This window comes from Rhamphochromis longiceps, linkage group LG16 (assembly GCF_057381845.1).
Source record: "Rhamphochromis longiceps isolate RC_006_pf linkage group LG16, R_longiceps_female_GT1.1, whole genome shotgun sequence".
Classification (NCBI taxonomy): Eukaryota; Metazoa; Chordata; class Actinopteri; order Cichliformes; family Cichlidae; genus Rhamphochromis; species Rhamphochromis longiceps.
The window spans coordinates 2,503,086-2,525,572 of record NC_140572.1 but is presented as its reverse complement, the minus strand read 5'-3'; the positions used below and the strand labels follow the sequence as shown (position 1 = coordinate 2,525,572).

The window sequence follows — 22,487 nt, the reverse complement described above, 5'->3', positions numbered from 1 at the left end:
GAGCACCGTTTAAGCACCGGCACCATTTCAAAAGTACCGATTTGGCACCGGTATCGGATAAAACCTAAACAATACCCATCTCTACCTGTTACCTAGATTCTGGTGCTTTACTTGCACTTGGCAGCCTCCATGAAACACTGTGTGTAAAGGACAGTCCGTTTTGCAAGTTCAAGTCAAACTGCTCAAATTTTAATACCATCAATTTGCACATCATAGGCCATTTAGTAAATATTTGATCATCAAGCACCCTGTAAGTCACTATCATCAGAACAAGATTCTGTCAAACACCAGGTAACACCTTCACCCAGAGAAACCCCCAAAGTTAGCAGTGACACACAAACAGCTCCCAGTCCCACACAGATGTTTGTGACTCTTTTTAAAAACCAACAGTCATTTTTAAAGACACAAGAATTACAGTGCTGTGCCATTACTCATCACCTCACCTTCGAGATGCTTAACAAATGATATATTATTAATCTTTAGTTTAAAACGAGACAAAATAGGGGGTTAAACCCTAAAAATCCACTCCCTCCCTCCAACAGTTTGTTTGCTGTTTCTGGTGATTGGTGAGGGCTAAATGACAGCACTGGTTAGAGGATGGGAAGAAACAGACCCTGAGCTTTCAGTGTATTCTGGGTTAGGAAATCAGATCATCAGAGTTAGGCCGACTGCTGGGACAGCAGGCTGTGGGTGAGGCCGGGCCGAGGCACTGCTGGTGATCCAGGCACTGCTGGTGATCCTCGTCAATACTGCTGTTGCGTTGAGACCAGAGCTGATGGCTGACCACCACCCTGAAGGACAACACAGGAGAGGGCAGCAGAGTTCACTTAGAGACCGGTGTGCAATAAACCCACATCCTTTATTACTCTAACTTCCATATGATAGGTGTATTACTGGAATAAACCCTGTACCTGGCTCTGGAAGGGCTAACCACGTCCTGTCTGTTGTGTTCAAACCTGGAGCTGTAGCTGTACTTACACCACTACAAAGACAGACTGATTTCAGCATTTTAAAGGAGCCACTTTCTCTTCTAGTTTTATGTTTTCCTTTCATTGTTCTGCAGTTTCTCACCATGTGAGCAGGGTCACTGGTTCCCAGATGGACTCCTTGCTGGCAGAGAGGTCTCAGTAGGCTGATACCTGCACGTAAGACAAAGCAAACCTGAGCTGCAGTTTCACTGTTTTCCCTTCCCTCTGTGGCTACACGCCAAAGTCACAGCAGTCCAGCTGAATACATAACAGTGAAGTTGCACATGGACCAGCAGGAGATGAACAAACCATACTACAAGGTTAGTGCCCCCCAGCCCACTGGAGTACCGACAGCTTAAAATAAATAAATCAGAAATAACAGATAACAATCATGAGTCGCATGAGCTGCAATACTTTTTCTATGTTTGTTTGATGTTATTATTAGTTCATTTTGCCAGAATGGTTTTTACCACCATACACACGAGGGATGGGTGATATGTAAAAATTCATCAGTCCAATAACCGACGATAGGCGATATATGCACAGACCATTTGATGGGCGGAGCAATGCAATCATGCACGGACTGATTTGCGTGTTTAGGTCCAGCAGGACAAGCACAGAGGTGAGTCCACTGTCAGAGGCCATAAGAAGATCATCTGTAACCTTCACTAAAGCTGTTTCTGTGCTGTGATGGTACAGCGCATTGAAGAGGATAACAGTGGGTGAATTATATCCTTAAACTTAGTTACAGCACTTTAGAAAGACAAATACTGTGGGATATAGATTCATGTAATCCGACATAATCATCCTGCTATCACCAGGTTTCTGTGAGGTTCATCAATTATTAGCTCATGACCTGATGTTTAACAATCCACATTTCACTGATTTACTCTTTGGTGCAGATGTGGAAGATGCTGAAATAGTTACTGATTTATGGTTGTTTCTTCGGTGGTCTGGAAGCAGACGCAGGCTCTAAGGGGGTGGGCGTTTTCTCCCAAATATCTATACTGCCTGCTTCATTTTTGGACATCACTCAGACAGACAGCTAAACATATCAATCCTGTTCCAAATGGGGAAAGGGATCAGAGAAAACTACAGAATCTGACAGTGTTTTGATAAAGTTACAGTTATCAAGAACTGCAAAACCTAAAAGAAAAGTTAACATCAGTCAGGTGACCGTTATCTTATTTCAAAGCAGCAGTGCACATACATTTCGCCCTGTTGTTCCAGTACTTCTGCTCCCACTCATCCAGTAAGATGTTGAGGTATCTTGGACACTCAAAGAAGCGAAGGTAGCGAGATGATGATGGTGATGGGAAAACGCGCTCGAACTCTCCTCGACGGTTCAGCTCATCTTCACTCTCTGCCAGAACCCGGATTTCCTCTGGAGTCAAAACATCCAACACCGTGTGCATCAAGTCCTGAGAGAGAGAAAATGAAGGGCACAAGGTCATAACTGCTTCTTTGTGTTATTGCTAACAATGAAACCAGTGCTTGTTTCCACCACAAGCAACCAATTAATAAATAATAATAACCAAAAAACCTGTAGCTGTATGCACTTACGTTTCCTGTTAAACTATTAAAGTCACTGTGTAAACCTGTGTGTGTGTGTGTGTGTGTGTGTGTGTGTGTGTGTGTGTGTGTGTGTGTGTGTGTGTGTGTGTGTGTGTGTGTGTGTGTGTGTACCCGGTTAGCTTCACCCTGTTTCAGATAAAAGGCTCTTTTGACCTTCTCATCAGCAGACAGATCCACTTTGGGCCTCTCTCCATTCCCTGCGCACAAACTACAAACAAACAAGTGCACGCATGTTCATGACGAGGTCATTTCTGAGGCTGCAGCTAAAAACCCAGAGGGGTAGTGTCTTATTGTTACCTGCTGGTGGAGCTGGATGCACTGCTGCAGGGGGTAACCACATCTTCTCTTGAAGGAATACGAAAGCCAGCCAAGTTCAGGAGATCTTTGATCATCTGACCCTTTATGGAAACATCGAGCCCCGTGTTGGAGTGAAGGCTGGATCAGAGTTACAGATGTAGTTAAAGGTAACTTTTTTTTTTTAAAGAAATGTGTTATTTTAATGTGGGCATTTGTTACCTAGGCGATATGTTCACTTCTAGAATCCAGGGTTTGAGATTCTCGTCCAGCAGGATGTCGAAGCCAAACAGCTCGTGGCAGCTGTAAGGTGTCCGAACGTGCAGCTTCATCAGGCTGTTAACATACGGCTCTGACCTGGCCACGACACGGGAGGGAGGAAGCTGATTTCAGCATCTTAATCCTTGTCCTAATGCACAGTTTAATCTTCAGAAATACATACAGGGGTCTTTTCTTTTAACAACCTTTTTAGCTTTAAAGGTGCAGCATGTTTGTGAGGTTAGCACCTTTTAGAGCATTTTTAAGGACATGTTCCTCAGTGGAAAGATATCACAATTTCTGCATTGAAATACACATCTAAAGAAATATCACAGGCTATAAAAATAAAAACAAAGATTCAAATCAAATACCAATATTTACTCTAGATAGGGACTCAGCTGTGAAGCAATCAAAACTGGGAAAAGAACCTTTGAGCTCGAACAGTTAAACAATGGGTGGGAATCTGTCTGCGAGTCTGTCTGTTGCACGAGTAGTTTACGGATGCAGATGGTTTTAGCTAAAAGATATAATACAAACAAACTGATCTCTGCAGCCAGTCACTGAGCAGGCAAACTTACGCTATGATAGTTTTGATCACGATGTCTTTAATCTTCTCCCATATCAGGGTGGTATTGACTCCCTTTGACCCGAGGTACTGCCACAAGGCCTTCAGAGCCCTGAAAACACAAAGTAATATCCTCCCAAGTCATACATACAGAAACAGCAAAGACATTCTACACTACACTGTTGCATTTCCTTATCAGGTTATACTAAAAGCCCCTTGATAAGCTGTCCACTGGTCCAAAACGCTACAGCCAGAGAACGGACGAGGAGTAGAAACGGGCTCATTCAAAAAAGCTTAACAACACGGCGTATGCTGTGCAGCGAGGAGAGCTCAGACAAAAAAGCCTGGCACAGCATTGAAAAGCCGCCTACATCTGTGTCCAAAGGTCAAAAGGTCACATTCTCTACAATTCACACTTCAGCTCGATTCTCTGTGTTACCATTTGTGCCCCTGGCAGGCCTTGTAATCACTGTTGGTCTGGTACTCAGAGTTCTTCTTGTTGACACTGTAGTTGGTCAGGTGCATGAACTTATTACTCAGAGTCTTCATGGAAGACGAATACCTAGAGGCATGGAGGGGTGATAACTGAATCTCATTCATATGCATCCCATGTGAAATTAAGTGGCACGATCAACGTGGTGGAAAACTCACTTGCAGCTAGCAAATCGAACCAGTCCGTCTGAGAACATGTAGACTCTGAGTGGGTTGTAAGATGTCACATAGACGTAGAGCCGCAAGTCAAACTTGTTCCCACTGATGAGGTAGGGCTTATCTAGATACCTGCAAACATCCAGTTAGAGCATGTTAATGCAGCAACACTGAGTTACTTAGGCTGCTGAGCTCTAAACTATTAAAGGATTACTCACTTCTGAACAAGTAGAGGTCTTTTACGAGGCATCTGACTCCACTTGTGAATAACCTGAATGCCTATTCCTCTGGCTGATGCGGGCTATGGAAGAAAAAAAAGAGAGGAAACAAGTAATAACAATAAACTAAAACATAAATAAAACACATTTTACTCGATTCATATACAAATCATGTGTAATATGTGCAGGTGGATCCACACAGTGGTTTTACTCAGACTACAGGAAGCCTCTGTGTGTTAACAGTGCCAACACACAGAGCTGTACAATGACACTTTGTTTTTTCCATAGTTCAACCTGTCTCTAGTTTCTAATCTATAACATAACATATTTAATTATCTTAAGGAAATAAAGCTAATGTGCGTCAGACAGTTGTATTGTTGCACATGTTTGTTGCCCCGTAGGTGTTTGTGACTTTAATAAACCAGCTGCTTCCACCTCCACAACAACAAACCATCTCAGCTGTAATGGGAAGTTCATCTGAACTGTTGTTTCCACAAAGACAGTGAAATTTCTGTTATTAGATTACTCGCTCCATCTGAGCAGCTAGTTTCCTTTAGTCGATGAAATGAACTGGAAGCTCCTGCATGAATGTGTGCTGTGTATGTTTTTTATGCTACTATCCCTGCTAAGTAAATCTGGCAGATAGTGTGCTGTCTATTACAATCACAGACGTGCCTGCAGATTTTCAGTACATAAAATTCAAAGGTGGAAAGTAAAGAATTACATTTACTTGCGTTACTGTAATTGAGTAGTTTTTTTGTGTATTTGTACTTTTTAAAGTCATTTTTCAAGTCGGTAATTTTACTTTTACTTAAGTATATTTTTTAAAAAGTATTGTACTTCGCTACATTTTCAATCACACCCGTTACTGAGTAAATTAAAAGAACAAACAAAAAAAACAACAACATTGCGCTTCGGAAATACTGCAGGGAATGATGGGTAGTAGAACAAATTAGCGTTGGGTCAGGATAAAGATGGAGTCTGACATCGGCAGTATGGATCCAGCGAAAAAAGAAACCCCGTCGAATTCTGCTGACCCTGAACTCGAAGAAACGGATGTGAACCCCTGGCCGTATTTAAGGGACCATTTTGGCTTCAAGTGCAAGAAAGGCAGCAGCTTTATTATGCAGTGCAAGCTGTGTTTGCCCAGAGAGACCGACTTAGCAGCTTTTAAAAATTTCACATCAAACCTGCGCAAGCATGTAGAGGTAAGTTTACTTACATTTTTCCTGTTTGTTAATAATAATAATTTCTTTTTAAAAAAAATAGTTAAATTAGACAGAAGACAGAAGCGGCTACTTTCTTACTTAACCCACATTTGTTCACACATGTGCAGAGGTGATTTTTTTGTTCTCAAACTGATCTCCCTGTTGGAGCTCAGTCTGGGGGGAGTTATTTTTTTCTCCTTATCTTTCCTCGTGTGGTGCATTTTCCATTGTTATACCTCTCTGACTCGTCTTCCCCATGTGATGTTTGTGTAATGTATGTATGGTCGGAGGGTAAGTCGGTGCTGGCAAAGGTCGGCATCCTTAACCCAATTTCCTTCGGGGTCAACCTTCAGGATCAATAAAGTTTTATTGAATTGAATTGCTCCTCAAAATTAACAGAGCAGGGCCAAGTATAAAAAATGAAAACACATTTTTATAGCAGCTGCCGTACAGCTCAATTCAGTACTTGTTCTCTTATTTGACATTAGAACACATTCTCATGTAAAAGAATTGGTTGGTTTGGTGACCATTATCCATTTTGATGTGTAGACTTGCAGTTTAACTGCCACTGCGCTTTAATTTGTAAAGTTTTTCTTTTAATTAAAAAACAACTACTTTGAGATTTATCCCATTGTCTGTTTCGCACTACTCAGAAGAGGCTGTCCTCCTGCTGACAAAAAAGTAACTATGTAACTTTTACTCTGAGTAAATTTTAAATGAGCTACTTTTTACTTTTACTTGAGTACATTTTTAGACAGGTAATTTTACTTGTACTTGAGTAAAATTTCAGCAAAGTAATAGTACTTTTACTTGAGTAAAATATTTTAGTACTCTTTCCACCTCTGATAAAGTTACACTCTATGACCTGAACGTACAGGTTTGATGATCCATTTTTGTTTGGTGCCCCCTTCCTCCCAGGCTTTGCGGAGCAGCTTGATGTCTTGAGGAAGAACAAAGGTCTGGGGGAAAAAACTGAACTCTTGTTTGCCGAAGCGGACTTGCATCTTGGATAGGTTCCTCCACAGCCGGTCCTTTCTCCCAATCTGAAATGTTCCTGGAAAATGGTTCAGCTGGGACACACAAATACACAAAAGTACAGTCAAAATCTGGACTTTCTCAGCGTACTATCAAGAGTAGTCCATGTGCAGGTGCTGACCTTCTGGTGTTCTCCAAGAGCTTTGAAGCCAGGTGACTTCATGTGGTGTCCCCAGCAGCCCAGCCAGTCATGGCTTTCTATGTGACAACAAGTGTTTATCAGCCAGGGTCAGGAGTTACCTTTTTATCTTAGCCTTTAAATATTAGACTGAAATTCTTCACCATCTAATGTTTTTGTTGCCCCCATAGATATACACTAACCTCAACAATCATATGACCCCTATGAGCAAGCACTCAGCGACAGTGGGAAGGAAAAACTGCTTTTTAACTGTACACAAATCGTTTTAGAAAAAAGCAATCTTGTCACAGCTAATCCCAGAGACTTTCAAAGAACCAGTTTCAGCAATATCTGTGTGTGACATGTAGCGACATGTAACAACTTACTCTTTGTGACTCTGAAGTGTGATCTGCCGATGGTTTGCTTGACAATATTAGGAGTTACGGTGCTCATCTTCCATTTTAACAGTCGCCTTTGCTCTGCAGGAAGCAGTTCCACTGCAAAGAACACCGATTCATTCTTTTAACAGGTAACACATGCTGTAAAATACAGTATCCAGAGGTGTATACAGTGAAGAAGTGAAAATATTAACATAATAATCAACACGTTCAGGCAGCTGCTCTGCTCTGTGTTGGTACAGGGCATTGAAGATAATAACAGTGGGTGGATTATATTCTTAAACTTAGTTACAGCGCTTTCAGAAAGACATCTACTGTGATAAAGTCCACTCCCCACTGCTGTGTAATCAATTATTGTAAATGTTATCAGGAAATGATCAGACAGGAAATAGTTTTCTCTGTTAAGAGGGTACAGAGGCAGGAGAGTGTGCTCTGTTTGTTCTGAGAGGAACAGGAAGTGCTACTCTACTGCAGAGAGAGCTCAAACTAAGTGAGAGCGCCCCCCAGAGGATTGTTCTCTGCCTGGGTTATCCTCATTATCTGAGGGTGGGCTCTACAGATGTATGCTGGAGTTTTCTGGGCACATACAATGGTCTACATACTGTGATAGACCAGAAATCTACAGATCACTGAATATTACTCTTGTAACAATGCACCACGTTTGATTGATGAGTAAACCTCTGTCATGGGTTTTATCTTACCCAGCAGCATTAATGTAGGCTCTGAAGTAGCCACGACTATTTTAACAGTCGACGCGTCGTTTGAAGCTTTGTAAGATCCTGCAGTAGGATTTAAGAGTGTAGTAAGGGACTGAAACAGAAGGTGGCAGCACTGCATCTAAGAAGGATGCCAGCTGCCGTTAAACGCCTTCTGTCCAAATTCAGGGGCCGCATCGTCCTGAGGCCGCATTTGAAGGCCGATTACAGTGACGCGACGAAGCCTGTCCAAATTCGGCTGTCAAATGCGTCCTCCTTTTCCCCAGATCTGGAGGATGGGTCGGGTGTATCCTTCGTGACCCACCATATCCCAGAATTCATAGCGCGGCCCTGCCAATTCCAGTTTCCAACAATGGCAGCAGCTGCTTAGTTTTAATATCACTCTTATTAATCTTTCTGGGTCACAAAATAAACGTTTAAGATATTTTCAGGTGAGACTGTAGCTGTGTAAACTTCAAATATCTGCTCGGTTCATCAAGTAATCACATTTTTCCAAAAGTGCTCCAACGTTTTCAGAGACATCCGTTACCCACCAGCTCGATAGCAGACAGGGAGGTCAAGGGTCACTAGAGCCGGCAAGAGCAGCGAACTCCTGGAACATCATTTTCAAACCCCTGTGGTCTTTGGCTACTCAGGTTAAACATGATACATAAGTCACTCAGATAACTTAAACATTTGATTGTTTGGCTTTTTCCAGTGTTTTATTTGTTCCTGAGTAAATCTGTTTGGCTGAGATTAAAGTTCTAGTTTTTACACAGCTGAATAAACGTCAAGCAGACAGCTGATCATCAGAAGTGTGAGATGGTTGGGAGTTTACTCCAGTGTCCTGTTATATTTTACATATGAAGGAGCAGACGGCCGAGTTTATTAAACTCCACCGAGACAATCTGCAAATCTGCAAACTATCATCTTGTCTTTATTGTTAGTTAGCACATACCTTAAACACATCGAGCTGTAAGCTAATGATCGTTATATAAGAGCAGATGCTGCTGGTGCAAGCAGCTGTACGTTTTACGTCCAATGGATGATGATCTGATTAGTCGACTATCAAAATAATCGTTTGTGGCAGCCCTACTTTGGAGACTGCTGGTATTATGCACTTGTCTGGAGTGCTCTGTTACAACCACACCATAAAGACTTGTGGTATCGGTCACACTAACCAGCAACCTACAAGTATGGAGAAACTAATGCAGATCTTTCAAAGTTTCTTTCTTGGCAATACTGGTTGGTTTCTGGTGGTGTTGCATGGCTGTAGGTATGAATGACAGACAGCATAGTTCAGGTGGTGTGTGGATTTGGGTGGCTTGTCTGTGTCCCTCTTACTGAAGTTGTAAAAAAGCTTGATGGACTGTAAAGGCTGGAGCATGGTTGGTCCTCCAGCACACAGCCAGCTTTGCAGACCGATCTTCACGTGTTGTAGCAGTTTACGGTCACCAGGGGACAGAGTCACTAACAACATGTCTGTGGGCTTCTCCTGCTCGTGCTGATGTTGGGACTTCAGACACGTGTTATGACAAACAAAGCGCTGAACAGTGCAGCCACTCTTTCCTTCTCATCCTGTTTTCTAAGCTCCTTTTCTGTTCCAGGCCTGAATTCACCCATCAGCATCTGACCTATGCACAGTGCCATCCAAAGCTATGTGCTGCTGGTTTTTATGAGAGCTGCATGCAAGTACGACTGCGTAGGTGTCCCTCACTCTGTGCTGGAAAATAGTTATGCAAATGGACACAAACCTAGTAACATAACTAACAGGTGACAGCTGCTCAAACCACTGATGTTCCCGGTTTGTCAGCTGACACAGAAGGTCAGCATCTGTCGAGGGGTCGTGTGCATTCTGTACAGGTGTGTGGATGTTAACATGACAGAAAAGCTCTCACTGCTAACATGACTTCAGAGGCTGATCTGATGTTGTGTGTATATCATGTTAAACACAGCATAAAGTGCCACAAATTTGATTATTGAAAAAAAATGTGATTACAGTCTTCAAATAGGTCTTTTAAAAAAAATAAAAAAAAATAAAAAAAAATTATATATATATATATAAATAAATAAATATTCATCTGGGTTAAACTTTTTCGACTACTTTTTGATTAGCTAACAAGTCACAAATTAGACCGATTCAGTGCAAATTCAGTGGTAAATTAACCAGAAGTGCAATCTTCCAGCTAAGAGCAAACATTTTTTAGACAAACAAGCATTGTAAATATCTGCAACGCAGTAACAGTGGAGTCTAAAAATACTTCTTAAACATATCTAAACGATTCAGCTATTTTCCATGCTGTTTTAGCCCCGGCAGCGACTGAGGCTGTGGAACCAAACGTTTGGTGACCCCAAAATGAAAAAAGCCATAAATGAGATCATGTGGACGTGTTGTAAAGATATAAATCAAGAAGTTACAGGGTGTTGCAGAGACACATAAATAACTGAATGATCTGTGATAGTAAACTTCTTATATTACAGTTACAACTCTGACCTTTCTCATTGGCGGTGCTGAAGTAGAGGGTCGGAGGGATACGGGGAAACAGACTGGGAACTAGTGCTGGTTGCTCCTCTTGACTGTCTCCTGGTTCCAACGACATTGGCTCCTCGATGCTGACAGAAAGACAAAGTAATGAACATCATCCCTATGCCCACATCTCATGGTTAGAGTTACGTTTGCCAACTTCTAACTACGAGACGCTGGCATCTGGTTCACAGTTGTAATGTCAAGTCTCCTCTGCTCATAGAGAGCAAGCAAATACACCATCTCATAGGACAGTATTTCAAAGGCGGTTCAAAATAGGGCTGTGCGATATGACCAAAATCTCATATCCCGATATAAGACATCTATCGTCCGATAACGATATAAATCACACAAATGTAACATTTTCTGTAAAGTCTGTGAATCTCGGGCAGGTGAAGTGTTTCCAGCTGGGTGTCGTGTAGGTGAGTCGAGTGTTTTAACGATGCATGAAACGATACATTTTTAGACAGAAGTTGTAACGGCGCCGTTTCCTTTGTGAGTATTTCTTACACGGTGTGCTGCGGGGAGAAGCCTGTTCTAACGTTTTAGTCTAAGGTTTATTTTTTAGCACCTGGCGGCTCTTTTTTGCTTCTCATCCGTAAATAATCTGCATCTTTCACGTGATTCAGTTTATTTTGAAAAGTCTCAACAGGATCTTGAGCTTTATTGTGAAAGGTTTATGTGAAAAATAAACAAGCGGACACGCCGTGGTGTTACCGCCGTTGTTGCTAACGACAACGCATAAAAACAGGCGCTTGTCCGTCCGTAGTGTGGTGATATTAAATATAAGAGAAAGAGAGAACTTTAAGAAATTAATAATAACTACAGTGACATCAGAACATGAAAAATATTGCTGTAAACAGTTTATTTTGCGACACCACGAAACAAACGATAGCGTAAAATGAAACGATGTTTTTATATCGTCATCCGATATATATCGTTGTATCGAACAGCCCTAGTTCAAAATGACAAGTTAAATGATAAACAGTCAACCTGATCAGACAAACATGCCAGAACACTCACATGACAGTCATAGGAAGCAGAGATCTTCTTCCAGTGATGACAGGTAAGCTTGACGGGAGCTTTAGCTTTCAGGGAGGGGTGTTATTTTATTTAGAGTGCCAGTCTATTTAGATCAACACAAACCAATCAGCTGGATGGGTTAAAAGGAACAAATGTGACAATAGCAGTCCTGATCCAGAGTGGTTTTACAGAGAATCAGTTCCTAGTCTTTGGTAGGCAGTTCTACTGTTCACGCCATAACAGAGGATAACAATATGATGCACAATGCTGCAGACCTTTCCACCACTCTCCAGCTGTCTGCCCCTTTGAACTGAAAGAGTTCACAAGCTCTGATGGACAGAGGGACATTTGACACTACTTTAGGAGAACAATCAGAAAGCACCAGGCCCTGAAAGGAACGTTCAAATCTTTAAAGGTTTCTGATGGAAATTAAAGTGGGTAAAGTGCTTTATAAATAAAGCTGGTATGGTATGGAAAATGGTAAAAAAGCTAGCTGAAGGTCAGAGTAAAAGCACAGGTTACTGAAGTACTGGAACTGCTGTAATTGTGGTGGTATACAGTCTCATATGTGTCCCAAATAACTGCTGTGGCGGAGCAGCATAACATGGGAAGCAGGTGCTGGAGCTACAGCCACTAATGTTGCGACTCTTAATAAATCAGTAACAGCCAGCTGCAGGAAAAAGTTGAAATACTTCGGAATTAACAGGATTTCTGCAACAACCCGTCTGGAATCTGCTCTCGTCTCCTCTACTTCAGGTATTCCAGTTAGGAGAGGAGGCTGGAGTTTGGACAGTTTCTTTAGACTAGGTGGTGAAGGACGGCTTTAAGCAGAAGAGGAATCATTTCTACCGGGGATTCTTCTAATTCAGTTTCATTTTATAAATGACAAAATTGTGTCAGCAGATGAGATAAAAGCAATCATTACTGTTGATAAACTAGTATTAAATAAATTATTACTTAAAGTTTCTCAGGAAAAACTTGCATAGACTGTTTTGGTGCTTACATTTTATTTATGTCATCAGTTTTCCTTTTATTTTTTTGCATCCTTGTCACACTTGCATGTTTCAGATCATCAAACAAATTGTAATATTAGACAAAGATAACCCAAGTAAATAAAAAGTGCTAATTGGATTTAAGAACACACTTTGACTGCAAAACCATTATTGTGATGCATTTATTTATTTTCTTCAGTGATTCAGAGAGCTGGTGTTTTGGATCTTTATCCTCCTACGTAACTACACTGGATGCCAGTGTCACGGCTGGCTCACAAGGAGGATTACAACACCTGTTTACTCTGATAAATGCTGATAAACACGCTACCAAAAAGTGCAGAGATCAAGCACAAAGGCTGGCTAGCAAAAGTGGGCAGAATTCATGGTTTCATCAGTTACTGCAAGACCTCCAGGTCCTGAAGCAGCAGAGCAGCAACACACCATCACATGACCACCACTATATCTGACTGTTGGTATGATGGTGTTCTTATGAGATGGGTGTAATGAGGAATGCAAACTTGTCAGTCCACAGAATATTTTCCCAAAACTCAAGATGTGCTTTGGCAAACATGAGACGAGCCTTCGTTCTGACACCACTGCTACGTCTACAGTGTTGTACCACAATGCTGCTGCCACGCTTGTGGCAACAGGTTCACATTTTAAGTGAGCGCACTGATAAAAAGGATGTGCTGAAGAATGTGTTTATGTTAGGTTTTAAATATCGCTTAAGTAAATGTGCCTGTGCAGCATGTTTGCGTGTTTTTTGTTGTTTTTTTACTTTTACTTCCCTTTCAATTGACAAAGAACCATATTTGGAATTGGAAGAATTTTTGTTCTATGAAGGTCACAGTAAATAAACCAGTGATGGTGTGTGTATGGTTACTGCATGTCTTACCAGGAGGGGAGAGTGATGCACCCTCCGGATGAAGTGCCAGTGATGGAGGAGCTGTCTGACTCAACAACAAATAACAATGTTCTCATCAGTACTATATTATTACATAATTATACAACATGTCATAATATCATCAACAAAAAACTGACCAGCTGATTAACTACAGCACAAGTATGATAGAGTTTACTTAAACGTCTCACCGTCATCACTGCAGGCAAGCTCATCAGCCAGCTCCTCTTCTTCTACATCCGCCTGTGCAGCATGCTCTGGGCTGAGCAAAATCAAGTGTAATCACTAAAGGAAAGATGTGAAGGAGGGAAACCTGAAATGTGATGTAGCTGATTCTCACCCAGGCGGAGGGGGAGTCTCTTCAAGCAGGGATTCCTGTGTCGGTGAAGGAGAGGAAAGGGATGGAAAGAAATCTGATGTGGAGGCTGGCTGTCCCTGTCTTGTGAGGCGAATGGCTGAAATCTGATTGGTCATTGAGCCCACCAAGGCTCCTGCAGGACAGGAGGAAACATCTGCATGTGAACTACAGGATTGTGCTACATAACTACACAGTACTGTAAATACAAAACTGGGGCCCATTAAAAATCTTTAAATTAAAAGAAAAACATACAAACAAATGAATAAATAAATAAAAAGGCCTCCTTTGTTTTAATAAGGATATTCAATTATTGAGAATGAAAATATATCTAAAGACTCATAATGCTGGGTACGGTTGACCGAGTATGTGTTTTTAAAAATTTGTGACTTTTTTTTTTGCAACATTTGAAACAAAGAACAGTGGGTGGAAACATATTAACCCAGTGGTTCCCAAACTTTTTTTGCTAGGCCCCCCTTTGTTTTAGAAGAAAAATCCCCCCCCCCCCCAAAACATCTCCAACATGTCAGGAGTAGTTAGTCTTTATAAGAAGTGTTTGTGAACTAAAAATCAAGAATGTGGGATTCTGTTTGCCCGTGATTTGAACAGCCCAGCGCTGCTCCCGACGCAGGGAAACCCAATCCTGCAGGGAGACCTACCTCCACACTTGTGCAGGTGAAGCCAAAGGGAAGGTCTGCCTCACCATATTTTCTAGTGTTTGGCTCAAAATGAAGTTGGTTTGGAAACATATTCAGTGATGCTTCATCTCCTGCTTTGCGTTTGTGTGGGAGCTCCGTCAAAAGCCTGTCCGTTATGCTAGCAGTGTCAACCCTAACCCTTTGTATTAACCAAAGACAGCCTGTGTAAAACACGACCTATGCTGCTGTGTTGACTTGTATAAGGATCCCAGACACAGAGTTAAAAGTCCAACATTTTGCTTGGGCTTCCCAAAGGTTGATTCTGTTCATCTGGGCGTAGCATCAGTGGGAGAAACGAGTTGTCATCATCCAGGTGACTGTCTCAGCTGACTGCAGGTTTCCAACCTTATAAACAGGACATCTGCACAATGACTAAAACTAGCCCACTGATGAACAATGGGCTGGGAGGTCAGCTCCTTGGCTTGTCTGTATTGAGCAGCAACTCAAACCAGTTTAGAATTATAAATGCTTATTTAGACACTGAGCCATGGCTCTGTACTATACGCACACATTTCTGCATCTTTGCCATTCAAAGACACTTTGTTTCGCAGCTTTGTTTGCTAGTTTAACTTTTCCATTACGGGAGAAAAGATGTTCCTACAGCCTATTGCATGGCCGGCTCAGACTGCTTCCATCTTTTTTGCCCGGCCTCCAGACCTTTAGTTTATTTTACTTGCTCTTTCTGCCAGAATAAAACCATTTTAACAAACAAACTCACAACAACCTTTGATGGAAAAATGTCCTTTCAAGGAAACTTTCAGAATCAGCTTCTCGACAACCATAGCTAGCTGATTTAACTGCACTTCACTGCCAGGCCCATCTGCACTGCTGTGCTGCAATATGTGCACTGAAATCCTAACATACGGAGAAACATTATGTTCAGATTGGGTCTAGTGCAGTTAGATCATAGAGTTCATTGTGCAGAGAAGACGTGGAGAACGCTAAGCTGATTGCTGCATCAACAGGGTAACAACAGCCTTAGCAGCGTGACGGTGTGGAGTGACATCTACCTCACTGGAAAAAATAAGGCTTGTCACCACTGGGGAAAAATCTCAATGCACAGAGATTTTGCAACCAATGCCAACTCCATATCTCCACAGTCTGAGGTCCAAACCATCCTCCATCTCCCACAAACCGGTGCCTGCTCATATGAGTGTTCAATGGATTAATTAAAGTTTATGAAAATCAGTCAATTAGCTGGAAGATGCAGTTGATCTTACCATTTATGAGTACAATACTCTTTGCTGTTCTATTAATAAAACTCAAAAAACAACTGTACCTTTAAATTAGTTTGTTATCTCATATTCATATCTATACCCAGACAATCTCCACGTCCTGGGTTCCATTAATATGGGTGTAGCACAAGCAAACAAAAAGTTCTGATTACCTGCAGCAGCGTCTGGTGGAGGTGGCTTTTCTGAGTCACTGGCACATTTCAAAGGTGGCGTGGGACTGTTTGGAAAGGAACTGATACGTTTGCATGTGGGCTGGGTTCTTCCCAGCACACTACATGGGATCTGCTTGGTTAGATCTAGTGATGCTCTTTTTTGGGACTTGGTGATTGCAGTTGCTCCTAAAACTGTGAGAGGAACACCTTTCACAAGGAGCTGACAGTCAAAAGAAATGTCAAACAAAGTTGTGCTGCTGTTGTGTGTCTGACCGTATTTTGCTGCTGGTGGGATTGAATAACTCCTCTGTGTAGGTTTTGCTTCTCCTCCTGTGCTTCTCATCTCAGCGTTTGTGCTGTCGAGGCTGGAAGCATCCTTCTCCACAGCTGGCCCCTGATGTTGACAAAGACTAAGGCACATGTCAGGCACGGGTGGCAAAGAGAAACAGTCTGCAGCCTCACACTGCGGAGAAAACAAAACAATATCAGACAGACTTGCATAAACCTAAAATTATAGGTATATTTCTGAAGGTGGCTAAATTACGGTTTTGCCTATAATGAACTATTTGCTTTTACTGATCCCTAATACAGCCCTACACAATGATTGGTTTAAATCACTAGACTTGAACATGTCAAACATATTTATGGAAAAACAAACCATGATGGTTGTTGTGGCTGCACCTACAACAAGCACTGTGTGGAAAAGTAGAAATAAAAGTTGGCTTTCGTGAGTTCGAGCATTAAGCATCATAACAACTTTAAACGTCTAAAATCTGGAACATATTATTCACAACAGGAATCTTGTTTTAGTGCAAGAACATATCAAATAATGGAATTATTGATTCCTTGAATTACATTAGTTGAAGTGTGCCACATATTAAATCCCAGTCAAGTGAGCTTAGACGTGGCTAAAATGATTTTTAAATCATGGTAATTATTATTACACCTGCATTTAATTATTATCTACAGTGTACAAGTTATTGCTCACTACTGATAACTCAACTTCACTTCCAGCTGCAAAATGAGTTCTTTCCATCAGCCCACTCAAAAATACTTTTGTATACAAAATATATTTAAATACCTTCAAAATTATTAAAAGACCCAACATACAACTTGTACAACACACAACTCTCCACAGAATACAATGTACAGGACAAAGCGTGTTCCAAATGGGCTTTACCCACAAACATGCAGCCATTGCACAGGAAACTCTGCTGATAACCATATCCATGTTTTACAGTGCTATACAGCTGTTCAGAGGTTCTGTCAGAGGACATGCTAAAATATAAAGGCAGCTGTAGACTACACAGTCGTTTAAACAATGGCCTGAGCAATTGGTTGCAACCCAAAACATTCCTAGAAATGATCAGTGCTGGAAAAGCACTCACCGTCAGCTTCTTGGTGTGCTGGGAAGCCTGCTTCCCTATAATCAGCAGATCTTGATGAGACACTGCCCCCAGTCCCATAAGTGCATCGCCTGTGGCAGCCTGATGACTCTCCACTGCTGAAATGTTTGCAGACTGAGAGCTCTCAGACGATGTAGATTTTGGCATGGTATCTGGCAGCTGGACATTAAGGCCAACCTGGTTTTCCATCTTGTTACTGGCCTGTGTTAGGCTGCAGCCAGTCTGCTTCAGCCCTGGTACCAGCAGTTTGTTTGGGGTTAGAATTCCATCTGACACAGCGGTGAAGGTGCCATCGCCTTTTTCACAAACAGCAACCACCGGTGACTTGGCTTGGTCATTCTTCCTGGATAGCTCAAAGGAGACATAACTATAAGGCACTTTTGTGACTCTAACTGTCTTGGCTTGTGCACTTACAGGGGTTGTGGTGTTGGGATGATCTGCACTAGAACAAGCCACAAGCTTCCCTCCACCCCAGGGGGAGGACTGGTTGGTTGGCATGGTAAAAACCAGCGATGTCGTCCTTATTTCTAAAGGCTGGTTTTGTGGCAGAGTTTTGGGTGATCACAGTAAACAATTTGACAGTTGAGAAAACTAATAAATGAATGGCTGAAAGCTCCTCCTCCTCTTGCTGACCCAAAGTTGGTGATTTTCAAGGTCAACTCCAACTAAACAGATAACCAGTTCTTGATAAAGCCAGACCAACAGTAACCACTACTTCCATGGCAAATGTCTGGGCCTCTCATCTGGGCTGGAGGTAAGCAGGAAAACATTGACTTGTGGTTGTGCTGCAGGTTTAGATGTTTTCAGGTGTGAAGTATACGTAATTCAAGATGAATCTTAAGTCTCTGGTTCATCAGGAGGTGTTTTTCCGTCATTTTCTCATATACTGCTGCAGGAAGAAATGTGGCTGCACCAGATTATTCACACTAAGGTATCAGGACTTGACAGGAGAATGGGATCCCCCACAGCCATCATATCATCCTCAGTCACGTTACAGGAAATGAAACTGTCCACTCTCAGCCCTAATACTGTAAGCACAAGAGAAAAAAGCACAGTCAGATATTATTAATTATTATGAAAATCCTTTCATATTATCATCACTTAGTATTTGCACATATTCAAGCCATTTTACTGCAGTAGGCACATACAATGTCACAGGTAATCCAAATTTTTGTATCACTGAAAAACTGGGTTGTGAACATTTTAGGTTGCTTAAATTACAGAACAAGTTTTAGATTGAGATTAAACTACTTAGAAATATTGCATCTTTATGGTTTAATCTTTGAAGAATAGCATTGGGTGACTGGAAGAATATATCTGTGTTGGTGGTTAACTCACTTAATTGCAGTTGTTTTTGTTTTGGGTTTTCCCCCATATTTTCTGTCAGATTGTGTTCCAATTATATGTTATATTTGAGATGACGGCCGTTGAACACATAGCCCAGCCATAATGGGGGCAGATTGTTGTATTCCGTATGCATTTTTAATTTTGGGTGCCTTTACGTAACGTGTACTACGGCTAACATGCTTCAGGTAATATTAAGGGCATATAGAACACTGTGGCGATGTCCTATAGATCAGCAAGACCGAACGTGGGGAGTTGGCTAGCTTGAAGTAAACTATAACGTCCCATATTCACGGCTGTCGCTGCTGACTTTTGTCATAGTGACGACTGTCAGAGAAAGCGTGGAGAATTCACGTGTGAGCTGACATGCCGCTTCAGTTTAGCTTCACATTAGCCTACTTATAAGTCTAGTTTGATTACGTTAAGTGATAAAATGGTGTTGGCTGACGCGAAACTGAGTTTCCATAGAAACAATGCACCCACCCTGTGGGGTAGCCATACATAAAGCCAGTTTAACTAACCTACCTTCAGTTTACCGCTACAATGTTCACTTCGTGTTAGCTTAGCAACCCAGACCGATTCAATTAAACTGCTAAACTGTCGTCATGTGCTCTAAGAACTGCCCGGAGGATAAAATACTTTTATGAACTCATAGGAATCTTGTTATTCTATGTTCGTACCTACTTTGTCTCATGTAATGACTAAAGCTGGTGTTCCTAGTCGAACGATAGGATGCATGTTGCACCGCTGAGCTTAAAAATCCAAATGATACATCAGCGTGACCGAAGATCGTCTATTGAACCAATAAGAGAGCAGGACTTCTTCTTCTTCTCTTTATCAGTATTTATTGGCGGTTGGCAAACAGCGAAATGTTTTGCTTACCGCCACCAATTGGTGTTGAGTGTGGGCCGTACAAACAAACCCTAGAGCAGGACTTCTTCTTCGTAGAGGTTTTTGGCGGAGCGTTACTGCCACCACCTGGTAAAGATACGTCACTTCATAGTGCGGATCCCGCGCTACAGTCCCTAGTAACTGTTGCCAAGAGAATCTGGTTCAGATCTTAGTGGGCACAGGGAACGAAAGAAACGTTTATTTGCTTCGACACCAAACAGATTACATGAATCTGATGAAATCCTTTGCGTAACAATTCCTAGATTAAACTTTATTTTAATCTCTCCCAGTTTCCTTTTAGGTGTTTTCTTTCAAATAAATAAATAAATAAATAAATAAAATAAATTCACCATATATTGTGTTCTAACATGATACTAACACAGCAAAGTAACGAGAGGTAGGGTGTCAAACGAAGGTACTATCTCCCCGACTCTCCAAACTTTCACTATCACTTTATTGTTTTTAAAAATATTTTGAATGCATTCCTAAAGCACGTATATCTCCTCATTATAAGGTTTCAGTATCTGCTGCAGTCCGAATGAACGCCGCTAAAATAATGTTAACAAACACGTCAAATCTCAGTGGGAAAACAAATCCTCTGGCCTGGGTGTGTATTAGGACCAGTGTTGGGTAAGTTACTTTAAATTAGTAACTTAGTTACATTACTAGTTACTTTCATCAAAAGTAACTCAGTTACTTCAAGTTACTCGTTACTTTCAAAGTAACTAGTTACTAGGTAAAGTAACTTTGGTTTTACTCAGACTTCTCTTGTTAATGTGTTGCTAACTGGATACCCAGCAAGAGTGCCAGTCTTCTAGCTTGCTTACTTGCCACAAGTGCACTGTGCCACCTACCAAAGGAAAAAATAATGTGCATATTTCCACGAGAGAAATCCCACGCCTGGACCGTCGTTGACCACCGCCATGATTCTAGCCTAACGAAAATGAACTCCACCTAAACTTGGTTTATATCTGACCCAGATAGACTGCAGGTCATAACTTCTTACCTGAAGTTCAGTTCACCTGACACTCGGACGGGCGGCCACTTCGGGTTTCTCCTCCTGCCTCCCCTTTCTCTCATCCACCTGCTGGCCTCCACCACTTGCTAATGTTACTGAATCTGTGGAAGCTCCGCGATAGCCACCACACGAAGTAACGAGTAACGAGCCTATCTAAATCCCAGTAACGAGTAACGCGTCCCTGATTTTGGCATAATAACTAGTTACCGTGCTCGTTACCACAATAATATCCCAACACTGATTAGGGCTCGGGTGTCTGAATTCAAAGACAAAATGCTACTCAATAATTTGTATGCATTAAAATTACATCTCCAAAAGTTGAATCTGTTCATCTGGACGTAGCGTTTTGTGGGAGAAACGTTTCGTCATCATCAGGTGACGTCTTCAGTCTCAACTGACTGCAGGTTTCAATCTTATAAACAGGACATCTGCATAATGACTGAAACCAGCCCACTGAGGAACAATGGGCTGGGAGGTCAGGTCCTTAATCTTAATTATGCAAATTCTCATGACCATTGATCAGCAATCACTGATCAAAACCCACTGATCAGTGTCCATGAGTCCCATTCACTGTCACGGTTCTGGGTCCGTTGGACCCAGTATTTTGAGTTTATTATGTTTTGGTTTATTTTTGCATTATGGATTGTTTTCTGATGTTCTGGTGCTTTGTTTATTATTATCATTATAGATCTGTTTCTGTTATTCTTGGTGAGGGATCAGTTCTTAGGTTTTGGGTTCTCATGTGTATTACAGTTTCTGTTCAGTGTCTAGTCTGTCTCTCAGTCTCATGTCTGCATCTGGTTTAGTAATTCTTGTTTCCTGTCTTATTGTGAAAGTCTTTGTCTTATGTTAGTGTGTGCAGCTTAGCTCCCCCGTCTCGTTAGCCCTGATCTCCCCCAGCTGTGTCTCCCTTCTGTTGCCCATTCCCTCATTACTACCCTGTGTATTTAAGCCCTGTGTTTTCCAATGCTTGGTGTCGCATCGTACCCTCAGATTATGCCTGTGTGTTTCTTTGGTTTCTGTATTCACGGCTGGTTTTCATGTCAGCAATAAAAGCTGAGGTTCTGATTTATAATTCTGTGTTCGAGTCCTGCGCTTGGATCCTCCTCTCCGCCTGCCCGCACACAGAGCCCTGACATTCACAGAGAGTTGGGGAATGTCTGCAATCACAGCATTGTAAGATGGTGACAGATGTACCCTTAGGCCCCCTCCTCGATTCCGAGATGGTCTTTCCCTTTTCACGTAAATGGCTGCATTCAAACCAGCGTCCCTCCCTGTCCAGGATGTGAACATCCTCATCCTTGAAAGAGTGTCCACTGGCCTGTAGGTGTGAATAGACTGCAGAGTCCTGGCCTGACGAGGTGGCTCTTCTGTGTTGTGCCATCCTCTTAGTCAGAGGTTGTTTGGTTTCCCCGATGTATAAATCCTGGCAATCCTCCTGGCACTTAACAGCGTACACTATGTTACTCTGTTTGTGTCGGGGGACCCGATCCTTGGGTGGACCAAGGGAAAGACCATCTCTGAATCAAGGAGGGGGCCTAAGGGTACATCTGTCCCCATCTTACAATGCTGTGATTGCAGCCATTCCCCAACTCTCTGTGAATGGGACTCATGGACATTGATCAGTGGTTGTTGATCATTGGTCATGAGAATTTGCATAATTAAGATTAAGGAACTGCCCTCCCAGCCCATTGTTGCTTCAGTGGGCTGGTTTCAGTCATTATGCAAATGTCCTGTTTATAAGATTGAAACCTGCAGTCAGCTGAGACTGAAGACGTCACCTGATGATGACGAAACGTTTCTCCCACAAAACGCTACGTCCAGATGAACAGAATCAACTTTTGGAGATTTACTTACCTGGATGATTGAGCATTAAAATGACATGCCCAAAATGAATGAAGTATTTCTCTGCGATTACAAACTCTGTGTAAACAATCTTGGCATCAAAATAAAGCTAACACTTGTGAG

At 41.9% G+C, this 22,487-nt stretch overlaps 1 protein-coding gene across 7 annotated transcripts; it reads right to left on the bottom strand.

Annotated features, from left to right (window-relative positions):
• Positions 1–167: 167 nt before the first annotated feature.
• On the bottom strand, positions 168–19,452 carry ttll4 (tubulin tyrosine ligase-like family, member 4). 7 transcript variants are annotated; one of them, XM_085383798.1, is made up of 22 exons: positions 19,136–19,445; positions 17,249–18,294; positions 16,134–16,323; positions 15,861–16,052; positions 13,761–13,911; positions 13,612–13,682; positions 13,415–13,469; positions 10,475–10,593; positions 7,274–7,384; positions 6,891–6,967; positions 6,610–6,804; positions 4,527–4,609; positions 4,312–4,440; positions 4,100–4,222; positions 3,674–3,772; positions 3,060–3,194; positions 2,841–2,978; positions 2,655–2,751; positions 2,179–2,389; positions 1,072–1,139; positions 912–982; positions 168–791 (listed from the first exon to the last, which is right to left on the bottom strand). In XM_085383798.1, exons 2-22 carry the CDS (start codon positions 17,762–17,764, stop codon positions 638–640), a joined length of 2,985 nt encoding a protein of 994 aa, XP_085239924.1. In that variant the 5' UTR covers positions 17,765–18,294; positions 19,136–19,445; the 3' UTR covers positions 168–637. The 7 variants fall into 7 exon arrangements, with proteins under 7 accessions (XP_085239924.1, XP_085239920.1, XP_085239919.1 ...); XM_085383794.1 differs by having other exon boundaries at positions 15,861–16,323; positions 19,295–19,448; XM_085383793.1 differs by having other exon boundaries at positions 15,861–16,323.
• Positions 19,453–22,487: the final 3,035 nt, after the last annotated feature.